General features: G+C 46.0%; 1 protein-coding gene across 1 annotated transcript in view; it reads right to left on the bottom strand.

Moving 5' to 3' along the window:
- LOC135196217 (phospholipase A-2-activating protein-like) overlaps positions 1-21,881 on the bottom strand; it is a 150,428-nt gene that overhangs the window by 65,757 nt on the left and 62,790 nt on the right. Inside the window, 1 exon segment of the mRNA XM_064222857.1 lies at positions 8,556-8,743. Coding sequence (XP_064078927.1) covers positions 8,556-8,743 — 188 coding nt within the window.

The raw sequence follows: 21,881 nt of genomic DNA, 5'->3' as shown, positions 1-21,881 counted from the left end.
CGCCCTTGGTAGGTGTAGCTGCTTTGATGACTTCCTTCTGCTTAAGGATGGTGCCTATTGTCGATGGATTTCGGCCGTATTCCTTGGCGATCACACTCAATCGCATACACGTATGTAGTAAAGTTCTCACACAACACGATAAAGTAGTACTACAACGAAATCACTAACGAATTTACGTTAATAAACGAAATCGTATAGAACGAACAAATTCCGCGTGCTTACGATACCGATGATGCCGCGAAGTGGCCGAAGAAGCACGCCGCTACGTAGATGCAGGATGGGAGAGATGCTGACCAATAGGAGAGAAGGATCTTATGGGGGTGACTAGCATCAGGAACCAATGGGAGAGCGGGAGGATGGTGGCGAGTCTACTCAGTTGGCGGCGCGCGAGTTTTAAAATTGTTATCGGTGGTCCGGCAAATCTCGGACTTTACAGCAACAACCTTTCGTACCTTGAACAATTTTCATAAGTTGAGCCTTTCGTATCTCCAGGTACCACTGTACTTAGGGCAAGATTAAGAACTCAGAAATATTTCAGCTTATTGAATTGAATAAACAATTTAAGCCAAAGGCCAAGCACAGGAACCTATGAGGTCATTCAGCACTGAAACAGAAAGTTATAGTAAAAGGTTTGAAGGCATAACAAGAGGAAAACCTCAAAACAGTTGCACTATGAATCAATTGTTAGGAGAGGGTGGAAGAAAGAGAACACAAAAGGAGGCATAATAAAAGGAATGAAAGGGGTTGCAGGTAGGGGCCGAAGGCACGCTGCAAAGAACCTTAAAGTAATGCCTACAGTGCACTAACCCCAGCCCCCCCCACGGGACATTTCAGCTTATTTAACTTATATATTCCAACAAATGCAACCTTTAAAAATGTTATTGTTATTATACAATTAAGTTTGTTCATACTTACCTGGCAGATATATATATAGCTGTATTTTCTGACGTCCGACAGAAATTTCAAAACTCGCGGCACACGCAGTGGGCGGCCAGGTGGTAGTACCCATTCCCGCCGCTGGGAGGCGGATATCAGGAACCATTCCCATTTTCTATTCATATTTTTTATTAATGCCTCTGTCTCCTGAGGGGAGGAGGGCGGGCACTTTAATTATATATATCTGCCAGGTAAGTATGAACAAACTTAATTGTATAATAACAATAATATTTTGTTCATGCCACTTACCTGACAGATATATATATAGCTGAATCCCACCTTCGGATGGTGGGAAGAGACAGAATAATGATTTTTTGATTTTTTAGGAAACTTAAATTAAGTAGATGATATACATCTTGGTTCCTTACCTGTTTGCAAAGTAGACTATGTGATTACTGTCACGTAAGGCTGCTTTTGCTTAACACAGAGTTGCCAGCCAGGTGGAGACCTGTAGTGCTGGTGCGCTCTGGATGATCTGTCAACGGGTGCGAGACCTCAGCGTGACAAGACCATCGAGGCCATACAAATGAGGGCAACGAAGCAACTGACCACCACCTGACCAACTATTCACAAAAACCCCTTAAAACTAACTAAAGGATGGGAGATCTTCACATAAGACTCACCACAACCTAAAAACACAACAACCTAACCTAATCCTAACTAAGGGATAGGGAAAGAGCTACTTCCGGAACCCCAATAACTGTGTCCGCAGAAACGTATGGCCCCAGTGCATTACAATCGTCATAAATCGTTCTCACACCATCCCTTAGGTAATGTGAGGCGAAGACGGAGTTACTCCTCCAAAAGGTGCAATCAAGGATGTCCTTGATTGACATGTTCTTTTGGAAGGCAAGAGAGGTAGCGACGGCTCGAACTTCGTGCGCTTTTACTCGGAAGAGGCTCAAATCAGTCTTCTGGAAATGATGAATGAGCCTCCCGAATGATGTCCCTTAGAAAGAAAGCAACAGCATTCTTCGATAAAGGTAACTCTGGTCTCTTCACAGAGCACCAGAGATTACCTGAGGGACCTTTACCTCTTTCGTTCTATGCACGTAGAACTTGAGAGCCCTGACCGGGCACAGGACTCTCTCTGGTTCTTGGCCCACCAGACTTGACATACCCTTGATCTCGAAAGTCTTCGGCCAAGGGTTCGAAGGATTTTCATTCTTCGCCAAGAAAGTTGGGTTCAACGAGCAGACAGCATTGTCCCTTTGAATCCCATTAACTTGCTAAACGCTTGAATTTCACTAACTCTCTTAGCCGTCGCAAGAGAAGTTAGGAAAAGAGCCTTCCTTGTCAGGTTTCGAAGAGACGCTGCCTGAAGCGGTTCGAAAGTGCTTGACATAAGGAATTTAAGGACTACATCCAGGTTCCATGATGGAGGTCTCATTTGAGGAACCTTCGAGGTCTCGAAAGACTTTAAAGGTCATGAATGTCCTTGTTGTCAGACAGGTCGAGGCCTCTGTGCCTAAAAACCGCTGACAACATGCTTTTATATCCCTTGATGGTTGGACCGCTAATTTCTGCACATTTTCCTGAGAAAGAGCAGAAAATCAGCTATTTGGTTCACAGAGGTCGAGGAAGAGGAAACTCCCTCCTTTTTACACCATGCCCTGAAGGAAGCCCACTTCGATTGGTAAACAGCTCTTGTGGAAGCACGTCTCGCATGTGCGATTGCTCTCGCAGCTGCTTTCGAAAAACCTCTCGCTCTGGCCAACTTTTCGATAGTCTGAACGCAGTCAGACCCAGAGCGGAGAGGTTTTGGTGAAACCTTTCGAAGTGAGGCTGTTTGAGTAGATCTTTCCTCCAGGGCAATGTCCCCTTGAAAAGTCTACAAGGAAGACATGACCTCTGTGAACCATTCTCTCGCTGGCCACACCGGAGCGATCAGGGTTAACCTCGTCCCTTCCGAGGCCGCAAACTTCCTCATGACTTCCCCCAGAATCTTGAATGGTGGGAAGGCGTATAAGTCTAGGCCCGTCCAATTCAAAGCAAAGCGTCTACCGCGATTGCTTCTGGATCCAGGACCGGGGAGCAGTAAAGAGGAAGTCTCTTGGTCCTTGACGTTGCGAATAAGTCGACCAGTGGACGTCCCCACAACGTCCCACAGGTCTCGACAAACGTCTCGTTCAAGGTCCATTCCGTCGGTAGGACTTGGTCCCGACGACTGAGAAGGTCTGCCCTGACGTTTTTGCACTCCTGCAATGAATCTCGTCAGGATAGTCACATTTTTTCTCTTTGCCCACAGCAGAATCTCTCTCGCTAGGGAAAACAACGTTCTGGAGTGTGTTCCTCCCTGGTTTTTTAAATAAGCGAGTGCTGTGGTATTGTCCGAGTTTATCTGAACAATCTTGTTCTCCAAACTCTTCGAAGAACTGCAGGGACAGAAATACTGCTGCCAGTTCTTTGACATTTATATGCCAGGCTACCTGTTCCCCTCTCCAGGAGCCTGACACTTCCTTCCCTCCTAGTGTTGCTCCCCATCCTGTGATGGAAGCGTCTGAAAACAACACTAGGTCGGGGCTCAGAAGACTTAGGGACACGCCTTCCTGAAGCTTCTGAGGGTCCAACCACCATCTTAGATGGTTCTTGATCGGAAGCGATATTCTCAATATGGCATTGAGATCGTCCTTGGCCTTCCACTCGTCCGCAAGGAAAAATTGGAGAGGCCTGATGTGCAGTCTTCCCAAGGAAACAAACCTTTCTAGCGAGGAAATGGTCCCCAGCAGACTCATCCATTCCCTCGCCGAGCAAGTCTCTTTCCTTAGAAAGGCTGAGATCTTTTCTAAGCCTAGCCGCTGACGTTCCTGGGACGGAAACGCTCGAAAAGCCACTGAATCTATCTGAATCCCCAGATACACGATGGACTGTGTTGGGGTCAGATGCGACTTTTCGAGGTTGACCAGAAGTCCCAGGGACTTCGCTAAGGCTAAAGTGAACTGCAAGTCCTTCAGACACTTCTCTCTCGACGACGCTCTGATCAGCCAGTCGTCGAAGGTAACAGGGAAACTCTTATTCCCGAAGAGTGTAGCCAATTCGCTACGTTCTTCATTACTACTGTGAACACCATCGGAGCCGTGGTCAGTCCGAAACACATAGCTCTGAACTGCCATACTTTGTTGTCTAAGACAAACCTTAGATACTTTCTTGAAAGAGGGTGGATCGGGATGTGAAAGTACGCGTCCTGCAAGTCTAAGGACACCATCCAGTCGCCCGTCTCAAGGCTCCCAGAACAGAATGAGGCGTCTCCATCGTGAATTTGGTCTTTTCCACGAAAAGATTGAGCCTGCTTACATCTAGAACTGGACGCCAACCTGACGACTGCTTCGGTACTAGGAAGATTCTGTTGTAAAAACCTGGAGACCCCAGGTCCGCGACTTGTTCCACCGCTCTTTTGTCGATCATCCTGCTGAGGAGATCGAACAATACTTTCTTCTTTTCTCCCTGATAGGATGGAGAAAGGTCTCTGGGAGTCGTAGAAAGAGGAGGAAGATCTAAAAAGGGGATCTTGTACCCCTGCTCCACGATCTTGAGGGACCAAGAGTCCGTGTCTCTCTCTCTCACGCTCCCAGCAAAAAAACTTCAGTCTGGCTCCGACTGGTGTCTGAAGGACATGCTTCTCACTTGGAAGGCTTTGGCTTAAAGGAAGCTCTTCCTCGTGAAACCTCTCCCTCGAGGAGCTGCTCTCGAGGGGGGAGCCCCACGAAAGGGCTTAACTTTCTTCGGCGGTCGAACCGCAGCTGAAGAGGTTGAAGGTACGGCTGACCGTCTTGTAGACTGGGCCAAAAGGTCCTGAGTTGCCTTCTCTTGCAAGCTGTTCGTCAGGTCCTTAACTAAAGTCTGGGGGAAGAGATGGTTCGAAAGAGGCGAAAACAGCAAATCCGCTTTCTGAGCTGGAGTCACCGAACGAGCTGTGAAGTTGCACAGCAAAGCTCTCTTTTTTAATAAAGCCGTTCCAAAATGAGATACGAGCTCCTCCGAACCATCCCTGACGGCTTTGTCCATACATGCTAACACGCTGGACAGCTCCCCCAGACTGAGAGATTCTGGGCTTCTCGCTTGCAGATCCAGAACTCCCAAACACCAGTCAAGGAAGTTGAACACTTCCAGCGTCCTGAGCAGACCCTTCAAATGATGGTCAGTCTCCGAAGAGGTCCAGGTTACCTTAGCAGAGGGTAAAAGCGACCTCCTCTGCAAATCCACTAGGCTGGAGAAATCTCCTTGAGCTGAAGAAGGGATACGAACTCCTACTTCATCTTTGGTTCTATACCAAATGCCCCCTTTTCCGCTAAGTCTAGCTGGAGGCAAGGCGAAGGTCGTCTTGCCTTGATCTCTCCTTCGTACCATCCAATCTTGGAGCTTCTTAAAGGCACGTTTCGTGGAGAGAGAAGTTTTCATCTCTACAAACTCCGGGGTTTTTCCAGTTTTAGATGAAGAAAACTGCGAAGGAGGAGACTTGGGAGCTGCGGGCTGAAACTTGTCTTCGAACGAAGAACGCAAGAGTCGTACGAGGACTTTATAGTCCGAGATTGACGGGGCCGCAGAAGGTTCCTCTTCAACCGATTCAGCCGAACTACTTAGCTCTCCTTCTTCTCTAAACGGAAGAGGAGACCGTCTGTCAGGAGAGGGCGTCCTAATATCAGGTCTTGGCTTGATCAAAGGACCCCTATCCTTGCTAGAGGCAGCCTTATTTCGGCTGTCTTCTCTATGACGCTTACTACTCGATGAAGGTAGAGCGTCCTGACGAGGACGAGCGTCCTTAGCGCCGTCCGCAGCAGTCTCACCTGCCAGAGAAGCGTCCTTACGTTTCTCAAACGAAAGGGAAGACTTTTTCGCTGGCATACGTGCCTGTGCGCGTAAACTAGCGTCTGGGGGTACGACTTCTTGGTCAGAATCCCCAAAAACGTCTTGAAAGGAGCCCTGAACGTCCTGGCTAGCTTCCTGCCAAGCGTCCTGCCGAGCGTCCTGGCGAGCGTCCTGCCGAGCGTCCTGGCGAGCGTCCTGGCGAGCGTCCTGCCGAACGTCCTGCCTAGCGTCCTCCAAGCGTCCTGAACGAACGTCCTGCCTAGTCCTGCCAGCGTCCGCGAGCGTCCTGACAAGCGTCCTGACGAGCGTCCTGCCGAACGTCCTGCCGAACGTCCTGCCGAACGTCCTGCCAAGCGTCCCGCCTAGCGTCCTGCTTAGCGTCCTGACGAGCGTCCTGTCGAACGTCGTACAGAGCGTCCTCCTCAAAAGCGTCCTGACGTAACGTCCTTCTAGAGGACGAACGAGATCGGCGAATCGCCGAAGGAGAAGCGATCGGCGAACGAGACGAAGCAGGTGAAGGAGAAGGAGACTGCTTAGTCCTCTTGACAGGCAGTCTAAGGTCCTTCCTCCGCTTAGGCTCGACTGCTGCTGGGCGAGTCCTCTGAGCCATAAGCGAGGATAGCTGGTCCTGAAGGGACAAAAGAATGTTCTTCGTCGGGGAAGAATGAACAGAGGAAGCAGGACTGATCCTGTGAGAAGACGAGGGGCGAGGGGACGCCTCCTTCCTTCTCACAGGTACAGCTACTTGCTTCTCAGGTATACGCGCCTGTGCACGCAACCCAGCGTCCTCATCGGAGGAGATCTTACCTCTTTTCTGAGGCGGAAACGCGTCATACGCGTCCTCCGACGAAAGTGGCGAAAGAGGACGTGAAGCGTCCTCCGCACGAAACGTCCTTTTCAAAGGACGAGAGTCTCTCCGAGCGCTCCACCCCTTGCGCGGGGAGGACGCTTCGGAGGACGAAAAGCACTCTTTCAGGACGCGCGCTCGTGCGCGCTCCTTGGCAGCCTGGGACTTTGCTACAAGGCCTGCCGAAGGGACGCCAGATCGGTGGGAAGCCCCCGTAACCCTCTTGCGGCTTTCGACATACCTACTCCCTGGGTCTTGGGAGTCTGATAGAGGTCTAGGCCTAGAGGCATTATGGGGCCGATCTGACGCCCCCTCCACCAACACTGGGGGCACGATCACACACTTGCACCGAGCCAGTTTCTAAGGCTTTCACTTTGGTCTCCGAGAGTGCGAAGAGACTCCAAAATCAGAGAGAGAGCATTCGCTTCTCCCGACACAGAATCAGAGCCCGAAGGCAACACAGGTTTAGGGGTTGTAAACACTACAGGTGTTAATGCAGGAGAGATGTTAGCCTTACCTTTGGTAGAACCACTCCTGGAGGAAGACCTCCTGATCCTATCGCGCTCCAATTTAAGGCGATAGGACTCATATACTCTCCAATCATCATCGGTCAATTTCTCACATTCATTGCACCGATTATCAATCAAACAATTAAGCCCCCTACAACTCATACATACTGTGTGGGGGTCTACCGATGCTTTCGGTAGCCTCACCTTACAATCAGCCCTCACACACACTCTGAAACTCACAACACTTGATCCAGACATATCTTATATAGAAAAGTCAATCCAAAATCAAAAAACGGTCCACTATCGCGCATGCCAATTCAACAATCCAATTCAATACCAAAAAAATCAATCAGATACTTAAAAGCGAGTCAAATTCCAAAAAATCCTGAGCAGAGGTCTGTAAACAGTTGTTTACCGACCGGCGACAGAAAAAAATATGAATAGAAAATGGGAATGGTTCCCATGAACAAAAACCAGTTTATAAACAATATTTTGTATAAGTACACCCACACCTCATTTCAATTACAGTATATAGTAGTCCCCCCTTGTTCGCAGGGGGTGCGTACCAGACCCCCCCCTTGAATAGTTAGAACCAGCGAATGTTTGGAACCCCTATAAAAATGCTAAAAACAGCCTATTTTGTTAGCTAAAACTCAAGAAAAACCCTATAAAAATTTTCAAACTTGGTTTTTTTTAATAGTTTTATCACAAAAATGCATTTTATGATGAAATTGATAAAAAAAAAAATACCAGGAATTTGTGGATATTTCTCAGAAAAATACCGTGAATGTGCAAATTTTCCACGAATAATGCGGGGAAACATTCCTGAGAGAAATCCGCGAATGTGTGAGTCCGCGAATCCGGAGAACACGAATACGGGGGGTCCACTGTATTTCTTTTCATAATATTCCTCACTTCAGATAATCATGAAAAAACTATAATCAGACTATTGTTTGAACATAGAGCATACATCTGGCTGAAACAAACACTGAGGTGACGCACAGTAACTGTCCAAAATTGCCCACAAGACCACCAAACGGGAATTTTATACATATCTCATATTGCTCCCATGTACTGTGTTAGTGCAAAACTTTATATTCTAATACAGTTCTTAAAAAAAAACAGGTATAAACATTCTTAGTGGGTCTTTTGAGTTTTACCTTACAAAACAGGCAGCTTTAAGCATTTTAGTACACAATAACGTAACATTTTAATACATAAAGATTCCACATCAAACTAAAATTGACAATATGAAATCTTACTTATAGTATGTGCAATTCTGGTATTTGATTTCCAAAACTTATTTAACCTTTCTTGTTTCATTTGATTTTATTCAGCCTTTTTATGAATTTCATTTCAAAGCGCATGTGTACTGGTTATCATTGTTCCCAAATATTTAAAAATAAATCAGTTAAACTAATTTCAAACTATAAAATTAAACCTTCTATAGCTCTTACCTGTATCTGCATGCCCCGTTAATGTATGCACTGGCTGACCACCATTCAAACTGAATACAAGAATAGTGGTATCACGTGACCCTGTGGCAACAAGACCCTCTGGGTGACTGCTGTCATTAAGTATGGCACAAATGCTTGTCACATAACTTGAATGACCTGAATACGAGTGCTTCTCTTCATATGCTACCCTAGAATTGAAAATTGTAAGTTTCTTTAAAGATAATATAATCACAATGAGCCATTTTGTTGATTACACTGTACTGGACTGTTTCCCAACTAAAACTATGGTCATTTCATAATTTATTGAAACTAGATGAAGTAAATGCAAAATTACAAGTCTGCAACCATTTAATAATACCAAGCAATAACCATTTGTCTTAAATATAAACCACTGAATTTTCCTGCTAAAATAAAACAATTAACAACTTTAAAAATCAAGAAGGCGTGTATTCTACACATTCTTTAACTCTCAATTTTACACAGAATAATGTAATTTGAAAAAACTGCACTTATTCATGTTGTAGGTTTGATAAAATATTTATTTCTATGATAAAATACTACATTTTTCTATATATTATGTATAACCATCACCCTTAATTAGCCTTATTTTCAGAGTTGAATCCACCACTAATAATCTTCTTCAGACTTAAATGCAAAAGACATACGTACTACAATACCCATAACCTTCAACCCACTGGTAAGTATTGCCATGACCAAAAAGTCTTAATGTTTTACTATTATGCCCTGACAATCTATAGGTCAACAGTAGTACTTCTAATTTTCTAATGCTAGATTGCAGAGGAGCAATAATGAAACCCTCTGACTCACTGGCCACAGTTACAGTAACTACCTACAACATTCTTTCTTGTAAAAATATTATGACAGCAAGAAAGAGGAAACAGATACAGGCACTTCCTCATGATTGATGCATTGGTAGAAAAAAAATTTCTTTGGTTCTAAAAATTTAATTTGTTTCATCACAAAGACATGAATCATAATTGTTTAGCAAAGCACTTGTGGACAGAATAGGTCAGGAACCATATGCCACAGCAATTTGTTGAGGTATACTCACTGGACAAGCCCATAAAGTGAGGTAACAGATTGTACCCTGTAATATTTCAACAGGGTGCAAAGATCAGCAAACACTTCAAAAAAGGCATAGAAGCTTACAACCCGACATTCACATCTTTTGTGAATGGATGGTGGACGAATAAACCCACCCCTTGTTTCTAATGTCTCACAGGTAAAATTAGCAAAGGCACAAGGCCTCATACCTGCATTTAGGATGGTCTTGAACTCAACATTCCCTTTGATGAAAGCTAAAGCTAAATAGGCTTAATCTCATGAACAGTTGCTTAAATCTGGCCAGTCTTATCTGCAAACACCTCTCCAAATACCTAAACAACAGCTTATTTCATCCAGAGGGCCGCACCCTTGGAGAAGTGATCATGTCCTGATTTATGGGCAAGAAGACTTTGGAGCCATTCATTCTGCAAGTCCTATCCTCTTCAGATGTAATGAAAGGCTCTCACTTAGCCAAGAAGCACCTTGCATAAGGAGAAATATTGTTGAACTGATAAATGAGGCAGTAGAACAATCTTAACTATTGCCACATGAGCTTTAGTGATGAAGTCAAGAGGAAATGACACACTACGTAATCAAAGGCCAACCATCAGAGAAGGTTACAGCACAAAATATGACTTTTATAATAAAATTTTAATTATATTTATACCCAGTAATTATAGAGCTAAGAGTTTCACTCACCCGTCAATTAATTTCCGAAATTCACGGATTGCGCTAATTTTCTGTTTTGTTCTGGCTAGCTAACAATGACCCCACCCAGTTTTGGGTTAAGAGAGGAACCACTTGGCAAAGAGCTCGGTTTGTTTCATGCCTTTAAAAAGAAAAGACCATGCTAGGGGTTGGAGGGCGGGTTCCGATTATAAAATTAGTACAGTAGTGCCTCAGGTTACGAAATTAATCTGTTCCGAGGCCTTCGTAACCTGATATTTTAGTATCCAGAACTACGTTTTACATGTAAATTACCTAATTCATTCCAAGCCCTACAAAAACACCACAGTAAATTTTATAATAAAGCTAAATTGACCAATAAACAATGAAATACAACAATTTGAACCATTCAATACTTAACCGTTACTGTACCTGTAAATATAACAATTTGTCGAAAATTGTATTTTTCCTAACTATACAAACCTGAGGTCCTTTACAATAGGAAGGTACTTAGCGGCAGCTGAACCGGTCGTAAGCTTTTCGAACAAGGGGTTCGGTAGTTAACTACTTGTCCGGCAGTTAGCGGTACGCTCGACTGCGAGGCGAGGAGTCACTTTGCTTGAGGCCCAGGAAACGCAGAGTGAGGGGTGGCATGAGGTGGGACTATATGTAAAGGACCTCGGATTTGTATAGTTAGGAAAAATACAATTTTTGACAAATTGTTATTTGTTCCGATACGGTATACAAACCCTCGGTCCTTTACAATAGGAAGACTCACTTATTGGTGGGTGGAATCTGAGTCTTATGAACAGACTGGTGTTCGTCCTACCTTGCATTCCCTCCCTGGTCGTAAGAGCAGAGGGAGGGATCCTAGCCTCTGCCCAGCTGATCGGGGTGTGCACCGCAGGATCAGAGGTCAGACTTCTGGACCAAATTATAAGAGGGAGGCAAGCGTACCTCTTATAATTAGCAAAAGCAAGAACTAGTTCCTACTTCAAGAGCCAAAGTAAAGTAATGGGTTTGTCTCTTGTTGGCTTCCACTCCCCCCTTGTTGGGGAGTGGTGGATAAACACTTCTATCCCTACTGAAAGGGATAGAATGGGGCTCGGTTGTGTAGCTTACCTGCATCAGCATCCTGTTCAGCGTAGTGACAACCGTGGCCCTCTGCCCACAGGTAGAGGGAAGAATGAAGGAGGAAGAGAAGCCAGTCACACTCTCTTTCACTCATCCATGCATACAGTCACACAAGGATGCGATGCTGTTCTGTCCGCTTGGGTGCTGGGTAGACTCCACATCTTGTCGAGTAGCCACCACAGGTCCCAAGGAAAAGGTGTCCAAGGACCTGTGGGTGATATCCCGAAGGTAAAAAGAAGTGGTGGTCTGGTTGGCCCAAACCCCTGCCTTCAGTACCTGTGCCAGGGAGAAGTTCTTGCGGAACGCAAGGGTTGGACCAATACCTCTGACTTCATGGGCTCTCGGATGAAGGGTACAGGTGTCGTCACTGTCAGCTGTCTCGTAAGCCCTCCAGATCACCTCATGCAGCCAGAAAGAAAGTGTTCTTGGAAACCTCTTTCTTGGTAACCCCGGTGCTAACGAAGAGGCGTCGACACTCAGGCCTGAGGTGTCGAGTTCTCTTCAGATAGCACCGTAGCGCCCTCACAGGACAAAGCAGCATCTCATCCGCATCATTATCAGTGAAATCCTTCAGGGAGGGGATCGTGAAGGACTCGAACTGGTCGTCATGGACCGAAGGATTCTGAGTCTTCGCTACGAAGTTCGGGACGAAATTGAGCGTCACGAATCCCCATCCCCTGGAATGCTTAACGTTGAAGGAAAGACCATGAAGTTCGCCTACTCTCTTCGCCGATGCCGGGGGAGAGAGAGAGAGAGAGAGAGAGAGAGAGAGAGAGAGAGAGAGAGAGAGAGAGAGAGAGAGAAGAGAGAGAGAGAGAGAGAGAGAGAGAGAGAGAGAGAGAGAGAGAGAGAGAGAGAGTGCAAAAAGGCACTCCTCTTCCAGGCTAGGTCCTGCCTCACCTCCTCCGTGAGGGACACGGGGAAGAAGGGAGGGTCCCGTGCCTGTGACCAACACTCCTTTAGTCTCCACTGAGGAGACCGCAGGTGAAGACGCCCGTGAGGGACTAGCTTCTCAAGAGACGACAGGTGGCCGATCACGACTTGCCACTGCTGAGCCAGTTGCTCCTGTCGAGACAGGAACCGTCTTATTGCCTCCCTGAATCTGCTGATCCGCGAATCTGCGGGGAAGACTCGCCTTGCTGCCGTGTCGATCAGCATACCCAGGTACTTCATCCTCTGCTTGGGTTCGAGCTCTGACTTCTCGTGATTCACCACGATTCCCAGTTCGCAGCAGAATTCGAGGAGTCGATCTCTGTCCTGCAGCAACTGCGAGCAGGAGCTCGCCAGGACTAACCAATCGTCGAGATACCTCAAGAGACGTATCCTTACCGACTGGGCCCAAGCAGACACCAGCGTGAACACTCGCGTGAACACCTGTGGGGCGGTTGAGAAACCGAAACAAAGTGCCCTGAACTGGTACACCGTCCCGTTGAGGATGAAGCGGAGGTACTTCCTGAAGGATTGATGGATGGGTATCTGGAAATACGTGTCCTTCAAATCTACAGAAAGCATGAAGTCGTTCTCCCTGATGGAATCGAGCACCGACCGTGCTGTTTCCATCGTGAACCAAGTCTGGCGAACGAATTGGTTCAAGGGAGAGAGATCTATCACCGGGCGCCAGCCCCCCGTAGACTTCTCCACAAGGAAGAGGCGGCTGTAGAAGCCCGGCAACTGATCCTGAGGGATCTCCACAGCTCGTTTGCTCAGCATGGCTTCTACTTCCTGCCGAAGGATCACGTCCTTGGTCGTGCCAGGAACATAGGTTTGCAGATGGACCGGGTTGAAGGTGAGGGGTGGCCGAGACTCAAAGGGTAGTAAATATCCCTCCCGAAGGACGTTTTCTATCCAGGTCTCCGCACCGTAGCGCTGCCATGTTGCCCAATGGCTCGCCAGGCACCCCCCCACTTCCGGCATCAGGTGAGGGGGAACACCGTCCCTAGCGTTTCCCACCTCTCTTCGACTTCTTCTTACCTGGACCCCTCGTGAGAAGGAGGGCTAGGAGGAGGGCTGGTGACGGTTGCCCCTAGAAGAAGTTGAAGGCAGAGCCTTTCATTTGGGCTTCGACAATACGATCGTCTTGGCAGCAGAGGAAGCGCTAACCAAACTCTTAGGTTTGGCTGCAGTAACTCGAGGCTGCCCAGACGCCTTCGAGACTGCCTGATGTACTAAACGGTCACTGTCGTCAGTGTGCCGTCTTTCCACCGCAGCGTCCACCATCTCTCCCGGGAAGAGAGAAGGAGGAGCTCTGCACAGGTCTGTTGCGAAGACCCAGAGCCGCCTCACGCCCGGCCGCCCTGGTCACTTGGGTGAGAACAGTGTCTCTACGCCGGAGAACCAAGTTGGCCCACAGGTTGGCCGTCTGGTGGGCCAGGTAGGCGATAGCCCTACCCCCAGACTGGCACAGTCTCACGAAAGCCGGGTCTCCATCAGGAGTGATATTCCCTAAGGAGGCCGCGGTTTTTGACACTGTGAGGGACCACAGGTCAAGCTCAGAGACTGCTTGGAAGGCTGCCATTGCGGTAGACTCCAAGGCAAGTGCCTCCTGCTGCGAGAACTAGAGGTTCTCTGATAGGAGCTGCGGCAGAGACACTCCCGGAGTTAGCCTGGCTAGCTCCGGGTTAACCTGTTTGGGTGGCAGAGGGTCCTCTGAAGGCTCGTAAAAGCGCCTCTGTCATGGTTGAGATGGAGGAAGGAGTTTAGCGGATCTACTGGACCAAATCAAACCCTCTGTCCGGAGACGAGAGCGTCCACCTGGCCCAGCACGCTGTCAGCCAAAGCTGATCGCGGCAGACCCACCGTCGTCCTGGGTTCCTTCTTAGGTCCCCAGAAAGCCTCCAAGCCCGCTAAGTACCTTCCTTTTGTAAAGGACCGAGGGTTTGTATACCGTATCGGAACAAAAAGTGTATTAGTGTACAGGGTACAAGAAATACTGTATGTACATGTACGTACGTATATAGTAAAATGTGGAACCTTACCTTTCGAGAGAGGTGATGTCCGAAAGTGGCGACAGAGGGAGAGGACAAATGGCAGAAAAAATGAACACTTAACTTCATGAAACACATTAAAAAATGGCAGAAAACATTAACACTAAACTTTACGAAAAACATTAACAAATGGCAGAAAACATTAACACTTCTTGATTATCTCCATCTTCATCTCCATAGAAAACACCCTCTTCTTTCTGTGAACTTCAACAACATTCTTGGGACCCATGGCTAATAACGTTAAGTCATTAAGTTCACACACAACACGATAAAGTAACTTACCGTACAACGAAAGTTAAATCACTAACACGAATTTACGTTAACAAACAAAATACTATATGTGAACGAATGAATTCCAGGCGTTTACGATAACGCAGCCGCAAAAAATGGACAAGGAACGCCTTTACATAGAGGCATGAGGGGACAGATGTTGACCAATAAGAGAGCAGGATCTTACGGCAGTGACTAGCATCAGGAACCAATGGGAGAGCGGGAGGATGGTGGCGAGTCTACTGAGTTGGTGGCGCGCCAGTTTTAAAATTGTTCTCTGCAGGGCGCGCGAATATTGGACTTTACCCTTTCGCAACCTGAATTATTTTCGTACACAGAAGCAAAAAAAATCTTCGTCTTTGCTTTCGTCACCTGAATTTTTTGTACATAGGGACTTTCGTATGTAGAGGTTCCACTATTCTAGGTAAATACTATAATTAAAACTATTTTATTAATAAAAATTTCATTTTGAATTATGGAACTTACCCAATAATTATATAGCTGGTTCCCACATTAAGGGATGGTAGGGTGCGGATAGAAAAACTTTTGCCAACATCATATAAAAAATGTTTGCGATTCCTTACCTGGTAAAAGAGTTGATGCAGGAAAGTACTCCCTCTGTTTGTCACTCATTTAATCTTGTAGATGTAGGTGTGAAGCTAATAAGTCTCTACTACTTAAGTGGGACCCTTACAGCAAAGGTAATTTCCAATGGCCAACACAGGATAGGTAAATTACCCTTGCCCAGAGTTCTATACCAATACACACCAGAGAAAACACTTTGTTACCTAGTATTTCCAAAACCATGTTTAAAATAAAATGCCGCCACCACCACCCTACCAAAGGACTAGAGGGTACTCGTACTCAGGCAATTCATACCTCCAGGCTTCCCAAAAAACATAAACATCTTATATTAAGGAGAAAAAAGGGATTTTGACAAAGGAAAAATCTATTTCTGGGCAAGGGCCCGTGTCGCCCAGTGAAATGTCCCTTTAGCACACATTTCTAAGGTAAATTATTGCTACCATACCAGAGAAAAAAGCTAATATGGAAATGCCAGAATATTCTGGCTCGCTCACCTTATTTAAAGGTGTCGGTATGGTTTCTGGGGCAAGTGAAACCACTACCAGAGGTCCTTTGCCATTTAGATTCATCCTTCTTCAAAATCCCTCTACTAAAGAGAAACCGACCTAAGGCCCACTCCTCGCTACCGTTACGGCTAGCGCCTCTGATGTCATTCCTTTCGTTAGCACGATCCACACTGCACATAATTTTTCTGCTCTGTGTTGTGTTCGTTTTGGAATTCCCTCATCTTCATCATGCAACGTCAAGATTCTTCTGCATCCAAGTTAAGTACTGCTATTAATGTTTTATAACATTTATGGACTGCCCTGGGCCCATTTAACCGTTTTATTTAGGTTGTTTATGGACGGCGTTCCATGCGGCCTTGTTGCTCCCGAGTGTTCCATTGTTTCATGCCACATTCGGTCCTCTATACCGTTTGTGCTCGAATACTTTAGCAGTACATTATTATTCTTTTGTTGATGCATTATTGAAGTTTTATTTACGTAATTTTATCTCTACACAGGGGTTGGGTATAGATGGGTTCTTGACAGAGCACCACAGACTGCAAGAAACACACCATGAATGTCCTTAGTTCTGTTTAAGTAGTATTTTAAAGATCTCATTGGACACAAAGATCTTTCCACATCATCAGATCCCAGTAGTACTTGTGTCAGGCTCTTAATAAGGAAAGAACGAGGCCATGGATTAAAGGCAGACTCGTTTTCCGCCAAAAAACTGAGGGAATATGAAAAGATAGCATTCCCTTTTTAAAAACCTACCCTTTTATCCAAGGCATGCACTTCACTGATCCTCACCAAAGATATCAGAAAAAGATTTTTCTTGGCAAGTCTCTTATGCATAAGTTCAAAGCAAGAACTTGACAACCATTTCAAAACTAAGTCGAGATTCCAAGGTACTGCAGGTGAATCTGTACCCTTGGAGGTGTCAAAACACTTAATGTCTGAAATGTCTGGATTGGAGGACAAGTCTAATCCTCTATGATGAAAGACTGACCCCAACATGGCTCTATATCCTTTAATGGTGGATGTTTAAAGGTTCCTTGCTGATCTTAAATGTAATAAGTCAGCTATTTGAGAGACAGAGTTTTGAGAAGAGAAGGCATTGACGGTTCTGCACCTCTCTCTGAAGATCCTCCACTTATTCTGGTAGACAGCATTAGAAGATTGCCTTCTACATCTAGTGAGATTGCTTCTGCAGCGACTTTAGAAAAAAACTTTCTTTCTAAGGAGTCTCTTGACAGTTTGGAGCCTGTCAGGGCCAGAGAAGACAGGCCTTGGTTGAACCTCTGGAAGTGTGGTTGTCTGAGCAGCTGCACCTTTTGAGGGAATAGCCTCAAGAAGTCCACTAGGTGAACCATTCTTTCGATGGCCAGAAAGGAGATACTAGAATTAGAGATACATTCGTGAAACAGAAATTTGTTTAACACCTGTCTTATCAAACTGAATGGGCAGAAAGGCATACAGATCTTTGTTTGACCAGTTCAGGAGAAAAGCGTCTTACTGACCAGGCTTGAGGATCTGGTACTGGTGAACAATACAGATGAAGACGATGGTTCTGATACATGGCAAATAGACCCATCATTGGTTTTCCCCAAATTTTCCACAGGTTTAAGCAGACTAGTGGATCCAAAGTCCATTCCATTGAGAGGACTTGTCCCCGATGGCTTAGCTAGTCTGCTAATACATGGTCTTTCCTTGGATAAACTTGATTATCCTGGCATCGTTCTGTTCTGTCTCATACAGAGAGAACGACCGAGTCCCTCCCTCCTTCACTATGTAAGAGAGTGCTGTCATTCATGTTATCCTAGTGCACTACCATCTTCTTGTTCTTTACTTCTTGAGAGAAGGACTGAAGGCTTAAATGTACTCCCTTTAGTTCTTTCACATTTACTTTTAAAAGACTATACTCTGGGGACCATATCCCTGACGCCTCGCTCTTCTCTAAAATAGCGCCCCATCCCAGGTCAGACGCATCTGAGTAGTAGTTAAAGGTCAGGGTTCAATGGAAATATGATATTGTTAAGATACAATAAAGTTTTGTACATACTTACCTGGCAGATATATACTTAGCTATAGACTCCGTCGTCCCCGACAGAAATTCGAATTTCGCGGCACACGCTGCAGGTAGGTCAGGTGATCTACCGCCCCTGCCGCTGGGTGGCAGGAATAGGAACGATTACCGTTCTAGAACCAGATTTTCTCTTCCACCTGTCTCCTGAGGGGAGGTTGGGTGGGCCATCAATCGTATATATCTGCCAGGTAAGTATGTACAAAACTTTATTGTATCTTAACAATATCATTTTTGTACATGGAACTTACCCAGCAGATATATACTTAGCTGATTGACACCCTTGGTGGTGGGAAAGAGACAACTATTTACTGAATAGACAGGTAAACAACATACGTTGTAGGTAATAAATAAATAAAACCTTGGTTCCTACTTGATCAGGCAGAAGACTCCATGGCTAATGCCTAGGAATCTGCTTCGCCTCAAGAGCCTCAGCGAGGATGTGACCTATGGCTAAGAGTTCTTGTGGGTCTGTCGATGGGGTCTTATCCATTTACTCGACAGAGCCTCTTACATGACAATATGCCTATGCCTAGTGGCATAATTAAGGAGCACAACACCGATCCCGATCACCTGATCCTAACACGAGGGTTAGTGCTTAAGTTGAAAAGAGTTATCTACAAACTCCTTTCAAACAACCCAAAGAAAAAACACGACGTTAAATAAAATTGAACTCACTAGTTAAGGATCAGTATCTGCTCCCTATCCAGCAATGTATCCGCAGACACGTATCAACCAAGAGAGAAGGATCCCTCGAAGGTTATCTTGACATCCTTCGGATAATGGGAAGTCAACACAGAGTTGCATCTCCCGTATGTGACAGCTAATATGTCCTTATGACATATTGTTAGGGAAAGAACAAGAATTCGGAAAAGCTCGCACTTCATGCACTTTTAATTCTCAGCTGTTTGAAGGAATCATCAATGCACTTATCAAGTGCTTAGGAGATCACAATGTCTCAAAGAAGGCCAGGGCGTTCTTTGATATAGATCTCTTCTGGGTGAAGCCTGGAGCCTGGCTAGCGCTTCGTGCCTGGCAGGCGCCTAGCGCCTGTCTAGCGCCTCGCGCCTGGCTGGAGCCTTGCGCCTGAATGGCGCCTAGAGCCTGCTGGAGCCTCGCGCCTAGATGGCGCCTTGCGCCTGGCTGGTGCCTGATTGGCTCCTCCTTCCTGGCTAGCCGCCTCGCGCCTGGCTGGAGCCTTGCGTCTGGCTGGTGCCTTGCGCCTGGAAGGCACCTGGAGCCTGGCAGAAGACTTCATGATTACTGTCTATGAGTCTGCATGCCTCAAGAGTTTCAGCGAGGTAGGGACCTATGACTGACAAACCCTTCTGGATCATGTCAATGGGGGCTAGCCCGCTTACACGACAGAGCCTTCTCGGATCGTGCCAATGGGGGCTGACCCACTTACATGGCAGAGCCTTACCTGTATCATATCAATGGGGACTAGCCCTCTTACATGACAGAGCTTTAGGTTTCTCTTTACTGGAAGGAGCCTTGCGTCTGGATGGATCCTCAATCCTGACTGGAGCCTAGCCTTGAAGGAGCCTGGCACCTGGATGGCGCCTGGCTGGCTTCTAGAGCCTGGCTGGCTCCTAGAGCCTGGCTGGCTCCTAGAGCCTGGCTGGTCCTAGAGCCTGGCTGGCGCCTCGCGCCTGGCTTGGCTCCTCCACACTTGCTGGAGCTTCGAGCTTGGAAGAGTCTCTAGGCTGTCTGGCAATGTCCACATCGGACACTCTTATATCTGTCAGATTTGTTCGCCTCTGGCGCATTTGCGCCAGGTTGGAGGCCCACTCCTTCTCAGTATCCGACCATGACAGAGTTCCTTGGAACTGTCCGCCTCTGGCGTTTTTCGCCTGTATTGGCATTTGGCGCTTGGCTGGCGCTACATTGTCCGAGAGTCCTGAACAACCACATAGTTTATCAGGAGACTGGAGAAGGGTGGAAGAAATTCTTCCCCTTTGAGCTTTTGGCCCCTGGCAAGGGGAGGTGATTTTAGTCAGCTACAACCCAGTAGACGACAGGATATCTAACAATACGAGAGAGAAGAGTCTTCCTCCGAGGAGGATCCTTCGTGAACACTTCTTTTGCTAACGAGATCTCTTCTTACATGTTGATGAGGTTCCTCGTTGCAGAATCTTCCCTATCCTTGCCCGAAGGAAGGGAAGGAGTCTGGAAGTCGAAGGAGACTCTGAGCTGAAATTGGGCGGAACCCTGATTTCTAGCTCTTATTGTATCCTTCTGAATACCTTCTGGGAAGCATTTTGAGCCCTCATCGCACCCCGAAGACTCTGTAGGCAAACGTTTAAACCATCTCTTCTTCTGTAGATGAAAATGTAAGTACCCTGCCTGGGCAACGAAACTTCTATCTGAAAGCGTTGCGTCAGGAATAGAGGGATTTATTTCTTTTGCCAGACATACTATGCTGGCAAGAACCCATTGCCGAGTCTCCATTGAATCTGATGCGAGATTCCAATGCACAAAAAATTCCCTTGTCTTCTTGGTCGTTTAGGGCTAAGAGAAACAAAGAATTCCTTCATAAACTTCCTCAAAGAAGTTTGATGAGGAGCAGTTCCATTTTGTCGGAACACGGAATCTGTGGCCACAAAAAAAAATCCCATTCGAAGTACATGATATCCTACTCTTGTCGTATTGCGGTATCGTATAAGATCCCGAAGATCTTAATCCTCTGTTATCTCTAATTCCCTTTGTAGAGACATGTATGGCCTTTTACTGCGTTCTTTGATAGCAGATATATACATAGGTGATTCTTCCCTCTGAAAGTGAAGAAAAAACCTTGCAATGTGGTTCTCACAGAGGTATCGGAAGAGGACAGTTTCCTCATTCCATCTAGCACGATCTGCAGCAATTCTATGTCTTAGCCATGACTATTGTCATTTACCTTGAAAAAACCTCTCATTCATGTCCACTTCTGGTCAGTCTGCACGCGGACAGACTCAGAGTGGAGAGGTTTTATAGGTCTATTTATAATAGATTCTGATAGAATATCCAGATACTCTTGGAAAAGCCTTACGAAACATGCTGTGAGAAGAACGTGACTTCTGTGAATCCAACCTCTCTAAGGCCAAAATGAGGCATACATCCTCTCTTCCTTTGACGCCCAATTATCTTAATATCTGTTAAGAATTTATAACTAGGGGAAAAAGGCTAAAGTTTATTCCCCTTCTTTAAATTTAAAGATGTCTTATATTGCTACCTCTCTTGGTTCGAGGAAAAAGAAGCAGTCTAAAGGAAGCCTGTTCGTCTTCTACCTTACAAAGAGATCTATGAAGACGACTTTCCGCAGGTTCTCACAACTCTTTTCAATAAATGTTAGACATACGTTAACAGTTATTATCTTCGATCGAGAAGGTTCTCACGGACATGCAAAATCTTGCATCGAACCTCTTAAGGATCGTTACGTTCCGTGTCTGTTCCCAAATAGGTTCTCTTTTGTTAACGCGAACAGGGGCGAAAAAAGAGATTCTCGATGCTCTTTGCGATATGAGAGAGTCGTGGAATTGGCCTAAGTGATTAAAATAAATCATTTCATCATTCCTTGTAAGCGACCCCTTTTCGATTAAATGGGTAACGAAATCAGGAACGAATCTTGCCGTTACCGAGCCTGCTGTCCGAGAGGCTAAAACGAGAAAAGATCTTGGATGGTGCTTCTGGCGCGGCAGGCGCTGCGCCAGGCTGGCGCTTCCTTCTAGTTCTTTTTAGGTTATGTGCCATAACATCTATGCCTTTATGGTACCGACATCCTTCACAATGTTAATTCCGTTCTTAGTGGGAAAAAAAATTTTATATACGTAGTATAGTCATTCAGGGAAACAACTTCTTCTGCCACTAAGAGAATGTTTCCCATCCGACTCACCCAACTTCTCTTGAGCAATATCCGAATTTAAAAAGGTTGTGTGCGTTTCTCGAAAGGATGAGAGAATTATATATATCGCGCGCTGCCGTATTAGAATCCTTTATAATACTGTCACATTGTGGTAAACAGCATTAATAGGAAACCTTTGTAAGGATACTAGGATTCTGTAGTTAACCTCGG

Source organism: Macrobrachium nipponense, chromosome 17 (assembly GCF_015104395.2).
Source record: "Macrobrachium nipponense isolate FS-2020 chromosome 17, ASM1510439v2, whole genome shotgun sequence".
In the NCBI taxonomy this organism is placed as follows: domain Eukaryota; kingdom Metazoa; phylum Arthropoda; class Malacostraca; order Decapoda; family Palaemonidae; genus Macrobrachium; species Macrobrachium nipponense.
The sequence above is the reverse complement of the archived record's forward strand: the minus strand, read 5'-3'. Positions and strand labels throughout refer to the sequence as shown.